Raw genomic sequence first — 16,947 nt, 5'->3', positions numbered from 1 at the left:
TCTCATCCCCCCTCCCGCCAGAGTGGAATTTTCTAGAATTTGGGGGCAGTGGGTCAGAATGCCATTTTCTAGCTCAGGCCACGTAAAGCCAGAGTTTTGTGAAAACACACGCCTCTCGCTGCACAGTCGGATGGAGGGGTTCCCTCTCGGAGGCGGGGGGGGGGGGGTGCGCCTGCCTTTAAGGCCTTTCAGAGCAGGGCCTGAACAAGGGGTCTTCCCACCAGACACGAGTGAGTCCCACCCCCACGGCGCACATGCTGGGGGGCGGAGGGGAGGGCAGCGAGCAAGCAGCCTGCTCCGGGGGCCTGGCCGCATCTCGCGCCCTGGGAGAAGCTGCTGCCGAGCTGCGTCTGTGTCCCCAGGACACAAGCATCTCCCCCGTTCTGTCCCTCTCCGAACACACGGCTGCTTTGCACCCCCTTCCCCTGCCCCCCCCCGAGATCCCCGAGGGAGGACGCCTAGGGGGCAGGAGCTGCCACATGGCCACTCCAAGCTGGGTCCGAGGGCTCCGCCAGGGCCGCTGAGGGGCCTGGCTGGTTGCTTCCTCCTTGCAGTGCCGCCCCGCCGGCCAGGGGGAGGTGAGGGCAGACCCTGCTGGGCGCCCTCCCAGGAGCCGTGTCCCCTGACTGCGGCGCAGGGTCAGCAGCTGAGACGGAGGTGACACGTAGGTGAGGGTGCCAGGCCACCCCGTCTGCCCCCGCCGCCGTCACCCTGCCGTCTCCCTCACTCAGCAGTGCTCCACGTCCGGCAGCGGGAGCCGACCCCACTGACGGGAAGGGCAAGGGGGGGGCGTGGCTTGGGGCTCCTGGACCCGGGGACCCGGATCAAATGCCCTGGGCCTTGTGGGTGTTTGGGGAAGTGGCTGTCGGAGGCGACTGTGGCTTGGGGGCCCTGGTGGGTGCCGGGGACCCCAGCTCTGGGATTGCTGATGGCTCACCCAGGTCACCTTCCTGTTTGCTATATCCATGAGGGGCTAGGTACGCCCTCCCCACATCGTCAACGGAAGCAATTTCTTTTTTAAAAGATTTTATGTATTTATTTCTAGAGAGAGGGGAAGGGAGGGAGAAAGAGAGGGAGAGAGACATCAAGGTGTGGTTGCCTCTTGCACACCCCCTCCTGGGGACCTGGCCCACACCCCAGGCATATGCCCTGACTGGGAATCGAACCGGCAACCCTTTGGTTCACAGGCCGGCACTCAATCCACTGAGCCACACCAGCCAGGGCCAATGGCAGCAATTTCTCTGTCATCCTCTCTTTGGGGTCCGTGACGAGCTGACGCCTCCTGACAAGGGTCAGGGCAGGAGGATGGGAGCCAGAGCACCCAGGGTCCCCGGGCCCCCCTGGGTCTGGTCCTTCCTGTCGTCGGCAGCCCCCTGGGCACAGTGCGCAGGCCCAGGCCCCGCCGCTGCCCTGCTGCCGGTGGACGCGGGCCTCCCCCACCGCCCCCCGCCCCCTCCACCGGCCGTGCCCTTCTCTGCAGCCTTGCGGCGTTCAGGTGCTCGGAAAACTAGGTCACGAACAGCTGCCATCCATTAGGAGAGGGAGTTAAGTGGCTGGAGAATGTGGTGACTGTGTCCTTCAGGAGACCGACGACGAGGAGGCGGAGGCCTGTGACTCACGGCAGCAGGGGCCCTCGGTGGAGTGAGGCTGTGGCCGACCCGCGGCCTGGACCGCACCTCAGGGCTGGGAACCGGGCCCTTTTGGTGCCCAGGCCCCGCTCCAACCGGCTGAGCTGCCGGCCAGTGCGGCGGGTGCCACTCAGAGAAGTGGAATGTTTAGTGGATAATCCACGGGCCTATAGATAACTGAACGTTCAACAGGTAAACATGTCAACACTTTTAGCAACACGGACGGCAGCCCCTCGGGCAGCAGGGCGAGAGATGCCGGGAACAAATCCCGCTTCCGAGGACACGGACCCGTGGACAGCCCGACCCCGGGTCCTCTCTCCGTGTTCCCCGTCCGGACACAGTGGGGATTCCTGGCGGCCGCCTTGACCCTGCCGCAGGGCCCGACAGCACACACGGAGGCCGTGGGGGTGGGGCGCCTGGCCCGGCCCCGCCCCGTGTGCATGGCCCTGCGTGTGGTGCCTGGCAGTGGTGGCTGTCGGGACAGTCGTCACTTCATGCAGATGGAAGCCTCCTGGCTTCTCCGGGGGTCGGTCAGGACGGGAGCGATCTGAATGTCCCCCCCTCGGTGCGGCAGGGCCTGGCGAGGTGGGGGGCCACGCCGGGCCTCCCTCTGCCTCCGCCGGGGGAGCCACCCCTCCCGACGTCGAGGTGCGGGGCGGTCCCGGATCCCGGGGGGTGAGCCAGAGAGAGGCGGGTGGAGGACAGGGCCGCTCGGGCGAAACCTCACGCCCGAGTGACAGAGAGCCACTCCCCGTCCGAGAGACAACACAGTTTCTCCCGTTTTCCCCCCGAGGGGTTCTCCACGATGACGGACCTCCTATCATAAATCCCCCCCCTTTGTTTCCTGGGTAATCCTGATCACCTAGCCCAGCCCCTGACTGTGACCCAGACACTGGGTGGGAGCTGCGAGGGAGGTGAAGATGCCTCATGACACACGTGTGTACGGGGGCAAAGAGGAGCACGCCCCTTGTAGTTCCAGGAGGAATTAAGGAAGACTCCCTGGAGGAGGTGGCGCTGGAGCTGGGGACGTGACAGCGGAGTGTGGGCAGAGGGGAGGAAGGCACTGCGATGGGAGGTAACAGTGTGAAAGAGCCACAGACGCATGGAAGCTTCTAGAATCTCTAGGGAAAGTGAGCTGCGAGCCGGGGGAGGGGAGGGCGGGGAGAGAAAGGGGCCAGGAGGCGTGGAGGTGCCCTCGGGCCCGGCCCGGGCTGAGGACCACCTTGGATGCTCCGGGTCTGTGCTGCACTCCGTCTGCTCTCAGGAATAAAACCACGTTTTATTGCTCTTGCTTTTGCGCGTGGAGATCCAGAGGCCGCGCTCCACAACGGCACTGTTGTTGGGTTTGCAAGCTCCCGTTCGGCCCCTGCACCTCCTTGCAGCACGCACAAACACCTCGTTTGCCCCTGTGCTAAAAACTGTCTGTTCTGTCCTCGGGGTTGCTGCGGGGGGGCTGCTGTTTATCCTTTTCCTCTTCCTTCTGAGGCAGGAAGACACCCTTTCTGCTCGCTAATGCGCTTCAGAGAAGCAAACTGGTCCCCCGCTGTTTGGCCAAACAAGAACGTGCTTCCTAGAAACGGAGCCATTAAAACCCGATTTCATCACGCGCTGCACCGGAGCGGTGCCCTCCCGGCCCTGGGTGCTGGACCCCCGCCCCCGCAGGCGCGGCCCCCACGTGACTGCCCGTCCTCGTGTGCGGGGGCCAGTTGCTAAGCCACAGAGAGCACAGCCTGTGGCTGTTTTCATCGATCGATTCTCCTCTCTGTCTCTGCCCCTGGGGACGCAGCCTTCTCCCCCCGCCCTGCCCCCACACCTCCCTGCTTGGTCGGCGGGGCGCTGCGCCTGCTGACAGGCCGGGCCGAGGCAGCTTTCGGTGGGGACGCGGGGCTCCCGGGACTTGCTGCGGCATTGCACCCCGACTGTGTGTGGCTCTGACAGGAGGCCCGGGGCCCAGGGGACAGGGAGGTGGCCTAGGTCCCCTCCATCTGGAAACCCACGACACCACCCGCTGGGAAGTAGGTCACTACACTGGGTGGCCGTGGTGGTGCTGTGTGTGTGTGAGACAAGTGACACAGAGTGGCTGAGGCCTCCCCGGGCTTGGAAGTGCCGGGCGTTGCCGAGAGAAGCTTCAGGAATTTCCTGAGAAACGGTGTGCGGCAGAGCCCGGGTCAACTCCCGCAAAGCTCCCAACGCGGGTCGGCTGCCCTGGGGCATGGGGACCCTCCGGGAAGCCCCGAGCCCCCTGCCCACTGTGGACAGCAGGGGGGCAGCCCTGAGAGTGAACTTTGTGGGCACATGATAAACCGTTTCAGGGGGTCGGCGACCCGGGGGGCAGGTGCCGCTGTGGCATGCAGTCTGGCCGTGGACGGGGTTGGGGGCGGCCTCCCCCAGGGCCACAGCCAAGGGCAGAGGCTTCCCGGGTCAGAGTCAGGGACACGAGGCCTCACCTCGATCTCAGCGTATGCCTCGGCACGGCTCCTTCATTGTGACAAACGGGCCCTGGTGGTGCGAGCGGACGCCCGCCGCCCCGGTGCCTGTGCATCCTCGCTGTGTTTGGGTCCTGCTGCCCTGGAGACCCCCACCCACTGAGGGGGAGTTGCAGGCGGGGGACACGGGAACCGAGGTGGGCAGGGGGAGGGCCGTGCAGGTGCCTGACGCTGGAGGGACCACGGGGCAGGGCCTCAGAGCTCGCCCCGATCCCCCCCGCCCCTGCAGAGAGGGCTCAGCGCCGAGAGGACGGACTCGCTTCTCCCACCTGCACGCTCTCCCACGAAGGGCGTGGCGTCATTCAGGAAGCGCCTGTGATGGTGGCCGCTCTCAGGCGGAAGTGTGGGAGTGAGCGACTGTGCACAAAACGTCCTGAGTGTCGGACACGAGACGCGCAGAAGCGGGTCCTCCCGGTGGGGACCCACGTCGCTCACTGGGCGGGGAGTCAGCGGCTCGGGGGCCGTTTGGGGAAGACCCACGGATGTGCCCTTGGTGTGCTCACCGGGGCTTCCCACATGGGGGAGGGGCTGAGCTGTGTGCGCCCGGGAATCCGTGTCCTCGGGAGACACGGGGCGCCGTCGGCTCGCACAGAAGCTCAGGCTCGTTGCCCTCGTTACTTTACAGACTCATTGGAGCAAATTGCTTTTTAATGTGAGATTGGAGATCAGTTACCACAAATGCACCCGGACTTACTCGGTCATCTGTGGAGTGTGCGTGAGGAGCCGGAGGCTTGTGTCACGCGACTGTGTCCGCCAGAGTCTCCCGTCTCGGGCCTCTCTCTGAACGATGGTGGTGTGGCCCGCAGCCCCTGGCCAGGGGCTTCCGTGCTGCCGTTGACGCGGGACCCTCACGGGGTGGCTGTTCTCGGCTGTGCAGACAGCGGCAGGAACTGCCGTAGGGTGGATACGCCGCCGTATCGAGACGGCCGGCAGCGAAACTGTAAAGGCCGCCCAGGCGCCGTCCTCCCTCCGGGCTCAGGGTCTGCGCGAGAGGCTCCCCCGCCCCACGGAGACGGGGCCGTCCCTCCTCGTTCCAGTCCTGCCAACGACATGTGTTTACGCCCGGACATCGTTGCACAAATAGTCAACTGTGGAACTCTCCAAACAGACCCGGGCGCTTCCATCTTTAGGGTGTGAATGCCGAGAGGAATCCCCGCCCTCGGAACGCGGGAGGCCCCTCGGTGGCCGGGTTCCCGGGCGGCGTGGCGCCCCGAGGGGCAGGCGGGCCGCCGGCTCTGCCTCCTCTGCTTCAGAGAGGCTGCCCGTGCTGACTCCCCCGCAGACACGGGCACGTTCCGCGAGGGGCAGGCGTGTCGTTTGCGACTCGCCGGACGCAGCCTGCCGGGCGTGGGGAGGCCACCCTGGCCCCACCCGTGCCGCGGGACGCTGGCCCGCGGAGACCGGCCTCGGCCGAGAGAGGCTGTGCCGCGCCCCTGGCCGCAAGCACCCTCGGCAGCGCCTCTCAGGCCGCTTTTCAAGAGGGAAACAGCCGCAGGGAGGGAGGGGGGCTGGGGGCAGCCTGCCGCCGAGCCTCCCGCACCACGGTCCCCCCGCCCCCACCCCCACCCCCGGTGCTTCCTTTAGGAGTGACCGCCCCGCACAGTGACCGTGAGTGCGTCTCGCCGGCCCTGTGGCCCACTGCTCACTGCCCGCCCCGTGCCCGCCCCGTGCCCGCCCCTCCTGGGTCCTCCCTGGCAGGGTTCCAGTTTTACTCGGGGTGGCACCATGACCTTGTGCACCCCAGCCCCCTGCAAAGGTGGTTCGGCCCCCGCTGGAGCCCCGGGGCTCCCCTCCGAGGCAGGGTTCTTCCAGCCCGGCCTTTCCCGCCTCTGCCCACCTGTTTCTCTCTGCCCGGAGGTCAGCGTTGGCAGCTGGAGCCGGAGCCACCTGTGGGGGCCGGGAGGCCACGTGGAGCCCGAGGCCACGTGCCGGAAGCACAGTGGACGAGTGTGTCTGGGCTCCGGTGCGGGGCCACGTCTCCCGAGTCCCCTGTGTGGAAGACGGTCCGCTCTGCCGCGTCGAAGCTGCTGCCGTTCCAGTAACTGCACAGCTGGGACGAACCCTAACGAGCGTGGATTCCCGTGGGTCACAGCGCGGTCTTTCCAGAGTCTGAAACAAGTTTGGGGGGAGAGCTTTGGCATCGCAGCCAGCACCCACCACCCAGCACCCCACCGCCTCCTCGCCAGACCCGACAACGAGTGCCTGCCGCCTGGCCGGCAACCCGGCTCCCGGGCCTTCGCGGTCCCCACGGACCGTCCCCCCTGAGCGTGGCCCTGGCCATGGTGTCAGCGCCCCTGGGCCGGAGGGCAGCCAAGGGCATTCCACCCCAGGACCCCTTCATACTCTTAAAAATGACCAAAGACCACCAGGGGCTTTTGTCTTATGAGGAGAATATCTATTTATAGTTACCATTTTAGGAATTAAAGCAAAAAGCTTTTAAAGACATTTTAAAAGAACAATGAAAAGCCCACACCCATTTAACACAAAATACTATATTCTTCAAAGCAAAACAATTAGGGAGAAATGTGGTATTTTTAAATCCGGTTTTATACGTTTTTTTACAAATCCCTGTACGGCGGGACTTAAGAGAAAGCAGCCGGTTCTCCCGGTTGCTTCCGTACACAACCGCACCACCTCCTCCTGCAACCAGAAGGCCTCTCTCAATCCCGGCCCTCGGCCTGGGCTGGGCGCCGCCGGCAGCTGGACGAGGTGACTCCAGGGGGTGGCTGTGTGTGGGAGGGGCAGGGCGATGAGCAGCCGTACCAGCAGCGCCCCCACGGCCCCTGCCCCCGCGGGACACCCCGATGGCTCCAGACCTTGTCCCACGTCCCCGGGGGGGGGGGGGGCACGCCACCCCGGCAGAGGGGGGCTGGGCCACGTGGATGGAGGCAGTGGCCACAGGGCCGGGGTGGGCCGCGTGGGAGCCCCCGTCCGAGGTCCGTGCGCCTCCAGCAGAGGCGGCTGGGCCTGGAGGGCCCCGGATGGGGGTGGGGGGTGGGGGGTGGGGGGCGGGGACGGCCCAGCCGCCGACGGGCTCGGCCCCGCCCCCGTGAGGCTGGGACTCGTTTTCCCCCTGCGCGTCTTCCTCTGTCCTCTGGTCGTCGGGAGGAGGAAGCGCCGGAGAAAACCTGCAAAGGGCTCGAGGACCCCAGGCCGGGCCTGTGGCGGGGGGGGGGTCGTGGGTGAGATTCAGCTCCTTGCACCTCCGTGGAGGCGCAGGGAGCGGGGGGGGGGGGGGGGGCACTCCGTGGAAGGAAAGCCCGGGAGTGCGGCCCTCCCCCGCCTGTCTCCCGGGTGAGTGAGTGAGCGGTTCTTGGAGGGGTCGGGGGCCAGGGTTCAGAAACAGGAGAAAAACAGAAAAACAGGCTCGCGAGCCTGGGGGGGCGGGTCTGAGTCAGCGGGATGAACCAGCCGCCTGCGACGCTCATGGGCTTCGCTGTGCGCCGGGGAGCACAGCGTAGGCGAGCGATGTTCCCGGGCGTGTGGGGGCTGAGTGTGGCCACCCCCCGCCCCAGGAGTCCACCTGCCGCCAGGTGCCCTGGCTGACGGGGTTTCGGGGCAGGTGCCCTTCAGAGAGCCCGCGTCCTCCCTCGCACCCCAGCCCCGCGCACACCACACGCGTGCGCACACGCACACACACGCGCCTGCACAGACGCGCACGCGGGCCCCCAGGGGGCGCCGCCGAGCCAGGCGGGGCCCGCGCGCCCCGGACTCCGCAGCGCGGTGCTCACCGGGAATGACTGCGCCGCGCGACTGCTCCACTTACCTAATTACTCTGCCCTTGAGATATTTCTGTTGGGAGCGCTCGGAGGAGAGGAGCGTTGCCACGGCAACCTGCCGCGGGATGTTGTTTGGCATCGTCGAGTGGATGCCATCGCCGGCATCACTTCCCCCCGCTGAGAGCCTTTCCCGCTCGCCCTCGGTGGAGAGCCGCCGATGGGCGGGGGCCTGAGGTCACGGGCGGGGCCGCCGCCGTCCCTGTGCGGTCCCCGGCCCGGCTGCTGGGGGGGGGGCGCGGGTCGGGGGCAGCTGTGGGCTGTCAGAGGGCTCGCACTGGAGCCCGAACCAGAACTCCTTATCAGCGATGACTCACTGATATCATCTCCGAGAATTCTGAAGTGTGTTTTTCTCATGTGAATGGCAAGCTTTCCTCCCCCCTGCGCCCCCCCGCCCCCGGAGGCCGCCAGGGGCTGGGTGGGTGGGAGGCAGGTGCGGGGCAGCAGGGACGCGGGAGGGGCCTGTTCTCGCTGCGCCCCCCGGCCCGGCCCACGCAGGCCTCCCGACCTGGGGGGTCCGGCGGTAGGCTCCTGCAGGGGCTGCTCACTCCCCGCCCCGTCCATGAGCCGGGGGCCGCCTGACCCCCGTGTTTGGTGGGGGACGAGGAGACCCCAGGTGGCTTTCTCAGATGGCTGGCCGCACGGTAATCAACTTCCTCTTCGAGGATCTCCACCGGCAAACTCATCTCCGCTCTCTCCCCACGGAAAGGATGAGGCGGGTTCTCGACGGACACGTGGACCGGCTTCGGGACCCGAGAAAACACAGGGTCCCCGCGGCTGCTGCCCCCACAGGTCCAAGGGGCCGGAACGCACCGGCCGTCTGCAGAAGCCCGTCCCTCTGGTGGGCAGCCGTGACCGGGGTGGGGGGATCCCTTGAGTGGGCGGCCATGACCGGGTCAGGGGGGCAGCTCCCCGGAGCCGAGAGGAATGGGGGGTGGGGTGAGAGTGTGCACGGGAGTGTCCCCCACGCCCACCCTTCCTCCTTAAACCCGCCGTGCACCCAGTGCCACCGGCCTGCGCAGAAGTGACAGACATGCGACCGGAACAGACGGACAGCTTCCACCCCCAGTTTGGGGGGGACACTCAGTGAGGAGACTGGGGCCGGCACCAGCGTCGGACAGGAGGCCCAAGTGCTCACAGCCCCCCAACCCCAGCCCCGGGCCCCCCTCCCCGCCACCCTACTCTGGGTCGATCCCTGAGCCCGGCAGCCCTGCCCTCCTCGTGTCCACGCTGCACTTTCCCCGGAGCCGGGAGGAAACGCAGGTGCCTCTGGTCACGGCCTCGTTTCCCAGTCACCCGAGACGGAGCCTGAACGGCATCTCCACGCTGCAGGCCTCTCCCCACCAGCGGAGCCTCCCCGAGAGCATCAGACAGACCCTTGCGGCCTGGAGGGGCGGCGGGGCAGGTGCGGTTCCCGTCTGCTGGCTCCTCGGGGCACCGATTCTCGTTTGTGGGGGCACCGGGGTCCTCGGGCGGGGCAGGGAGCTGGGCCCGGAGCTGGGCCCGGATGTCAGATGCTGCTCTGGGAGGTTTCAGAAGGAGATTTCTGATGTCCACGTCCCCCCGGGAACTCAAGTTTCTCCCCAGAAGTTGAATACGGCCTTAGCGGTGCAACAGAGAGGGAAGGCGGGCGGACTCCAGCCTCACGGGTGCCACCTGCACCTTCCATGCCCCGCCCAGTGGGCGCAGTCCCTCCCTGGGGTCTGAGTGGCCGGGCCCTTCCGCCCCGTGCGGGACGCTCTGTGAGACGGCGCCATGCGGCAGGTCCGCCCGGCCCCTGCCCACCCAGACGCCGGTGGGCTTCCCCAGAACACAGAGCCCCGTGGTTTCAGGCAGGTGAGCCCCCAGCCTCGCACCCGAACCCCAGGAGACCTGTGTGAAGTCAAGGAATCAGTGAAAACGAGGTCTTTGGAGAACCAAGTTCTTCACGTCGCCAGCAGCGTCGGGAACGCCGCCTGACGGAGAGACGGAGTCTGGCGCTGTGCGTGTGTCGGCGAGAGCACGGAAGTCGCCCGGGGCTCGCGCTGGGTGCTGGGCTGGCCCCCACCTCCTCACACTCAGCCCTGCCCCCACACCGGGGGAAACGCAGCTGGCAGTGGGAAACCCTTCCAGACATCCTCGGGGGTGTCGGAACACCCAAGAAGGCGAGACATCGTCATCGGAGAGGTGAATGAGCGTGCAGCGAGAGGTTCCGCGGGTCCGTGAGGTCACGCCCCCCCCGTCCGCTTCCTTCCTGCCGGGAGGGGGTGTTTGTCCCGACCCACCCGGAATCCGGCGCACCTGCCGCAGCTGCTCACACCGCGCTCAGGGCGGATCCGGCGCACCTGCCGCAGCTGCTCACACCGGGCTCAGGGCGGATCCGGCGCACCTGCCGCAGCTGCTCACACCGGGCTCAGGGCGGATCCGGCGCACCTGCCGCAGCTGCTCACACCGGGCTCAGGGCGGATCCGGCGCACCTGCCGCAGCTGCTCACACCGGGCTCAGGGCGGATCCGGCGCACCTGCCGCAGCTGCTCACACCGGGCTCAGGGCGGATCCGGCGCACCTGCCGCAGCTGCTCACACCGGGCTCAGGGCGGATCCGGCGCACCTGCCGCAGCTGCTCACACCGCGCTCAGGGCGGATCCGGCTCACCTGCCGCAGCTGCTCACACCGGGCTCAGGGCGGATCCGGCTCACCTGCCGCAGCTGCTCACACCGGGCTCAGGGCGGATCCGGCGCACCTGCCGCAGCTGCTCACACCGCGCTCAGGGCGGATCCGGCGCACCTGCCGCAGCTGCTCACACCGGGCTCAGGGCGGATCCGGCGCACCTGCCGCAGCTGCTCACACCGCGCTCAGGGCGGATCCGGCTCACCTGCTGCAGCTGCTCACACCGGGCTCAGGGCGGATCCGGCTCACCTGCTGCAGCTGCTCACACCGCGCTCAGGACGGACAAGCTCCCCTTTGGTCCGAGTCCGAGGCGGCAGCTTCTTCGTGGCCCCCCTCGTGTGGCTCAGTCTGGTGACGGGGACGGTGCTCCTCCAGGGGCCGCCTCTCCCTTCAACCGTCGCCCCCTCGGAGGCCCTTCCTGACCAGCTGCCCCCGCCTGGGCCCGGCGGGCGGTCTCCGTCACTCTGCATCGCTTCCTCTGGGATCACGGCCTCTGCACCGGGCTGCCCTGCTCTGCCGTCCCCTCGCGGTGCCCGCCGAGGCCAGGCGAGGCGGCCGGCGCCGGGTGCTCGCGTCTGGGATGGGGGGTGAGTCTCACCCGGAGCCTTCCGCAGCCTCGGGCGCCTTCGCGTCTCACTGGCGCCTTCCGGTTCGCACCCTCTTCACCGTTTAACCGCTTGATGTCTTTGCTCTTTTCTTTAAAAATCCTCACCCAAGGACACATTTACTGATTTTTTAGAGGGGGGGGAGGGAGAAAGAGAGAGAGGGAAGGAAAGAGAAACATCGATTGGTTGCCTCCCGGGTGCGCCCTGACCGGGGATCGAACCCACGACCCAGGCGTGTGCCCCGACTGGGAACCCGGCCCGGGGTGTTTCCGCTCGCAGGACGACGGCCGGCCCACTGGGCCACACCTGCCCGGGCGCCGGCGCGCTTTCCAAACCGAAGCTGCGGGACGGGCCAGACGCACGGCCGCCCCCCCGCCCCGCCCCGCCCCCCAGCTCTGCTGCCGGGGCAGGCTGTCTGCGCTGCGCTGGGGCCCCGGGGTGGCGGCGGCCGTTGGAACACCTGCCCGGGTCTTTGAAGTAATCCGTCCGTCACACGGTGTTGTTGTCCAGGTGCTCGGGGCACCTGCAGCAGCCGGGCGACAAGCACGCAGGGTGGGCTGCCTGTCCCCCTCCCTCTCTCAGTGTTCTGGACTCGGGTTTGGGGACTCAGGAGCCGGGAGGCTTGTCAGGGTGTGAGTCTGTCTGCAGACAGGAAGGGGCGTCTGTGTGCGGGTCCCCGCCCCGCGCTGCGGCGCCCGGCTCCGTGCGGGAGGCCGAGAGGGCGTCACGGCTGGGCTGAGGATGTTCTGAGTAAGAGTTCCAGAAATGTCCTCCCGGGCCCGCGCTCCAGCGGCCCTCCCGGCCGTGTGTGGCTGTGACCTTGACCCCGGAAGGCCCTGGTCTGCAGGTGCCGGCCTGGAAGCAGTGGGGGTGAGAGCTGGGGACCCGAGATCCTTTGTCTCTGACCGGACAGAAGCTACTGCAGGGAGAGCCCCCCCAGCTAAGCCCACGAGCTCCGGGGGGGCCCCGCCCCCCGCCCCCCGCCCCTGGGGAAACTCCCAGTGACCCTGTTTTTACAGAAACGTGAGCACGCCCCACGGCGTGCGGCCCCACGAGCCTTTCCCAGAGATTGGAAGCCTCGCAGGACCCTGGGGCCGTGGGGGAAACGTTTCCTGAGTGTCGGCTGCCTGGCAGGAGGTGTCTCCGCGGCTGTGCCAGCCATCCTGCCCCCCCGCCCCCCATCTCTGCGGAGGCTGCAGCCACCGGAGGGGGGTGCCGGGCGGCGCAGCTGATTGGCTGCCCAGCCGTGCTGGCTGGGCTCTAAAAGGGACCTGCCGGCTGGGACGAAGCCGCAGTCTTCGGAGCATCTTCAGAGCAGAAGAGGCCAGAGCACCCGCTCGCAGGCCACCAGCTCGCCGCCTCCCTCCCTGCGGACGCGCCCCCCCGCTGCGAAGATGTGCAAGGGCCTGGCGGGGCTGCCGGCCTCCTGCCTGAGGAGGTAAGGGGACCTTCGGCGGAGTCTGCGTCCCACCGGTGACCCGCGCTCCCCCGGCCTGGCCGCCGTGGTGTCGCTGCGACTGACCTTGGCTTTGAGCGCTGTTGTGACCCTCCTCCGGCCGAGTCAGCCCCCAGCGGGCAGCGAGGCGAGGGTCTGCCTGGGACACAGCTGTCTCTCGAGTCCCGGCTGTGACCGGCGCTGTGGGAGTGTCACTGGGGCAGGCAGGCTCACACTCGGGGCTCTCGGTCGCAGACACTGGGTCTCGTGGGGGGGGGGACACCCAGCCAGCGTGAGCTCTGCCCCCTGAGGGGCACTCCGCTCCCGGGTGGGGCTGGGTGTTGGCCATAGTCTGTGTTCCTCTGGACCGATGTCACAGCCACATGTGACTCCAGAGCTGGATCCCCGGCCTCTCGGCCCCCCCACCCGGGTCCTGGAGTGTCTCGTGTGGGTGGCGGTTAGAAGCAGCACTCCCCACCTGTGGGTGCAGGGCCCTGTGCAAGGTCTCACCCCGAGTACACGGTTTTGTCCTTGCTGCGTCTTGACTTTAAAGCCCGAAGAGCGATGCAGCTACTCATACGTCTTTGGGTCTTAAAGGGGGTAGGCAACCACTCCCGGGGCAGCCTCTGCACTGGGCAGCTGACGTGAGATGAAACCGGCCCCTTCCGGGAGCCGACCTCACGGGAAGCCAGGTGGCGGGGGAAGCGCCGTCCTGGGCATCCCCGAGACGCGTGGCTCAGGCTCCGGGTCATCACCGGGGTGCAGGACACACGGCCCCCGCCTGCCCGCCCTCTCACCTGGCGGCTCTGACACGGAGCCGGGGGACCTGGCAGAAGCGAGAGGAGCCCCCCCCACGCCCTGGGTGACTCTCGCGGGAAAGCGGCTGTGCAGCACACAGGCGTGGGGAGGGGCCGTGATCCGCGAGCACCTGGGCAGGTGGATGAAACCCTGGCGCTCTGCCCGCCAGGGGCCCCGGGGTGAGCTGCCGGCCTCTGTCCTACCTGGAGAGCGTGGGCACCTGGCCCAGCCCCTTCCCTCCTGTGCCTGTCACTGAGGCTCGGGGTCACAGTGGTGGGGGCGGGGCCCAGAGTGAGGAGCTGACCCGGGCGTCCTGGCCCTCACGGGGCCCCTGGGGTTTTCTCCCCGAGGGGGCGTGGCTTCTCGAGGTCAGGCGTCTGTGTGCGGTGGCGCCGCGTTGAGCCGCACCCGCCGTAGCCCGGCGGCCAGTGCGCAGAAGCGGGAGCCGACGTCTGTCCTGACCGAGCACAGCCCAGGGGCACCGTCCGGTGGCTCGGTCCCTGCGTCCTTCAGGGGGACGGCTTCTGGTGGCGAGGGGGCCTTCGCGGCCCCGGCCAGGAGGGGGCGCAGGCCACACCCACAGCGCAGCTGCCCCAGAGCCAGCGCTCCGTGTCCCCCCCCCCACCAAGCAGGGACGCCCCGGCACTCACTCCCCGTAAGAGGCAGCTTCTCTCCTGAAGCGACTGCGGGGTCTTTGCAAGGAAGGGGAGCCCAGCAAAGGACAGTTAACGAGGACGAGGGACTGAGCGGAAGGGTCCCCGTGTCCGAGTCCCGCGCCCCGTGACCCTGGCTGCCCCCGCCCCCCAGTCAGAGACGCGGCGAGGACGCTGCCTGCTCCTCCCGCTCCTGTCGGTCCAGTGCCCTGAGGGTGTAAACGTGCCTACGGGGTGGGGGGGCAGGTGGCACGAGGGGGCTGGGGCTGCAGGCTCCACGCCTCCCTGTCGGGGCCCTCCGCGGCGGCCACACACCTGGCACAGGTTGCTGGCCCACCTTCCACGAGGCTGGGACCCCTGTGCAGCCCCGGGGGCCAGCGGCTGGAGTGGCAGTGGCGACCGCTGTCCAGCAGGTGGCGCCACCGGGAGGCGCCCGGCCTCGGCGCCTGCTGCTCCCTGCCCAGCGCTGGCTCCGAGGTCAGCCAGGGTCCCGGGGCGTCTGCTGGAGAGCCCCTCCCCCCAGCCGTGTGCTCCTGGCGACAGTGACGGGCTCGCAGGAGAGGCTGCTGGGGAAGGGGCCCCGGGAGATCCGCAGCCCAGCAGCCAGGGCGTCTTCGGAGGGGAGCTGGCGGCCCTGACTCTCCGCCCCCCTTTCTGTGCAGCGCGAAGGATGTGAAGCACCGGCTGGGGGCGCTGCTGCAGAAGTCGGGGTCCTGCGAGCACGGCTCCTCCCGCGGCAGGAGGGGCAGGCTGGTGGTCTGCCAGAGGTGAGCGGGCGGGGGCCCCTGCGGGTCTGGAACCGCAGTCCGCGATGACCGGGCCAGGGGGTGAAGGGGGGGATGATGGGGGGAAGGGGTATGACGGGGGGTGAGGGCGCCCGAGGCAGCGGCGGGCCCCGTCCCAACGGCGGGGAATAAAGTCTCCGAGTTGTGTTTGGGATCTTTGTAAATTTACTCCCCGCTTCAGATGGCGGCACTCACACTGTTCTTTTCCTGCAGGGTGGGCCCGGAGGAAGTCAAAAAGTGGGCCGAGTCTCTGGAGAGCCTGATCAGCCATGAGTGTAAGTCCGCCCTGCCCCCACGCCCCCGGGGACGCACACCCCCAGGATGCACGCCGTCTCACGCGATGTGGGACCTGCCGCTGAGCTCCGTCCCCTACGACAGGAGGCTCGGGCAGAGAGTGGGGGCGGGGCAGAGGGAAAACTTCCACATGTTGGGATTTCTGGCAGAACCCACCTCAGCTTAGCTCCCCCAAACCCACTGGAGCATGGGGCGTGGCCGGACCCGGCACAGACTGACATAGGTTATGGGCACCTGCCCCCAGCTGACCCTGCAGAAGGGGGTGTGGGGGTCCGCCCAAGCCTGCCCCGTTCCCTCCAGCCCCCAGGCTGCGACTGAGACACGGGGCAGGCCCCCCCTACCCCCTACTCCCCACCCCCGTGTGGTGACGGTGGTCCCGCCCCCTCCATCGCAGGCGGGCTGGCGGCGTTCAGGGCCTTCCTGCAGTCCGAGTACAGCGAGGAGAACCTGGACTTCTGGGTCAGCTGCGAGGAGTACAAGAGGCTCGCCTCGCCCTGCGCGCGGGGCCCCAGGGCCCGGGAGATCTACGAGCAGTTCATCTCGGTCCAGGCCGCCAAGGAGGTGGGTCCTCGCCATGCAGACGTGGGGGGGTGGCGGGTCGCTGGGTCGAAGGGGAAGACAGAGCAGGGGACCGCTCACTGTGACCCCGACACTCCCGAGAACCAGTCCAGGAAAAGGCCTTTTCCCCCGGATGACCCGGGCGGATTCTCAGAGGTGTGTCCCCCGTCTGCGGGCAATAGCAGCAGGGGCGTCCCAGCCCAGCAGCCCCCACTCGGGGCCCGTGCTCCCTGGGGCTTGGCATCGGTGCCTCACCCCCCGGCCTCCGCCCCGCAGGTCAACCTGGACGCCTGCACCCGGGAGGAGACCCGCCGGAACCTGCAGGCGCCCACGGCCGCCTGCTTCGACGAGGCCCAGCGGCGCATCTTCCACCTGATGGAGAAGGACTCCTACCGTCGCTTCCTCCGGTCCCGCTTCTACCTGGAGCTGGCCCGCCCCGCCGCCGCCGCCTGCGGGCCTGGGAAGCAGAAGGGGGCCAAGCCGGCCGTGGACTGCCCCTCCCTCGTGCCCCAGTGCGCCTAGTCCCCCCCCCCGGCGGCCGAGGGCCGTGAGGCCGAGACTTGTGCCGGAGACCCCGTGGCCAGCCATGCTCCACGGGCGGCGGGGGCATGCCTGCACCGTAGCCTAGAATCCACGCTGCCCGCCCCGTGCCCTCCCTACATTTCGTGTCCGTGTTTCTGCGTCCGTCGGGCCAGCTCCTCATTCCAGTCCGACGCCCCCGCCCTCTGGTTTTTTAGGGTGCCGTGGGAGCAGGTTTCCAAGCACTGGCCCGACCGGCCCGGGGTTTTTAGAGATTGTTGGCCGCTCTGTCTGCCCAGCGGTGTGGCCTCAGATGGGTCGGTCGGTGGGTCCCTGTCACATGACACCCACAGGCTCACGGGTGGTGTTGGCCAGGACCTCCTGCAAACTGCAGGCGTTTGGGTGAGGCTGATCAGTCGTGTGTTCACCTGTGTGTGTGCATGCACACACACGCCCGTAAGATTGGACGGAAAAGCCCCAGGCACTCAGCTTCAGTGTTTGGAAAGACACACACTCTTGCATGCACGTCCAGTCCTCCGTCTCCATCCCAAGACCAAGCAGCATCCCGCTCCTGCCGGCTCGCCTGTGGGCCCGCTGCCACCCTGCAGGGGGCGCCATACCTGATTCAGCTGTGACCCCTGGCCCGCTGAGCCACACTCCCAAGAACAAAGGTCACGGAGAGTCTTGTCCTTGACTGGCAGGGCTCTCCCTGGGTGCCTGAGGCGCCGGGCCAGCAGCCGGGTGGGCGTGGGGCTGGACGGCG

General features: G+C 68.1%; 1 protein-coding gene across 3 annotated transcripts in view; it reads left to right on the top strand.

Annotated features, from left to right (window-relative positions):
- HSD17B7 (hydroxysteroid 17-beta dehydrogenase 7) overlaps positions 1-16,006 on the top strand; it is a 52,263-nt gene extending 36,257 nt beyond the window's left edge. Inside the window, exons 9-11 of one of the 3 annotated variants that reach the window (XM_036015864.1) lie at positions 14,691-14,795; positions 15,027-15,088; positions 15,942-16,006. In XM_036015864.1, coding sequence (XP_035871757.1) covers positions 14,691-14,795; positions 15,027-15,086 — 165 coding nt within the window. In that variant the 3' untranslated portion in view covers positions 15,087-15,088; positions 15,942-16,006. Of the gene's footprint in view, positions 1-14,690; positions 14,796-15,026; positions 15,089-15,501; positions 15,536-15,941 lie in introns of those variants that run through there. The other 2 variants (XM_036015863.1, XR_004900773.1) reach the window with 2 other exon arrangements.
- Positions 16,007-16,947: the final 941 nt, after the last annotated feature.

This window comes from Phyllostomus discolor, chromosome 14 (assembly GCF_004126475.2).
Source record: "Phyllostomus discolor isolate MPI-MPIP mPhyDis1 chromosome 14, mPhyDis1.pri.v3, whole genome shotgun sequence".
NCBI classification, from domain to species: Eukaryota; Metazoa; Chordata; class Mammalia; order Chiroptera; family Phyllostomidae; genus Phyllostomus; species Phyllostomus discolor.
This window is presented reverse-complemented; position numbering and strand designations above follow the sequence as displayed.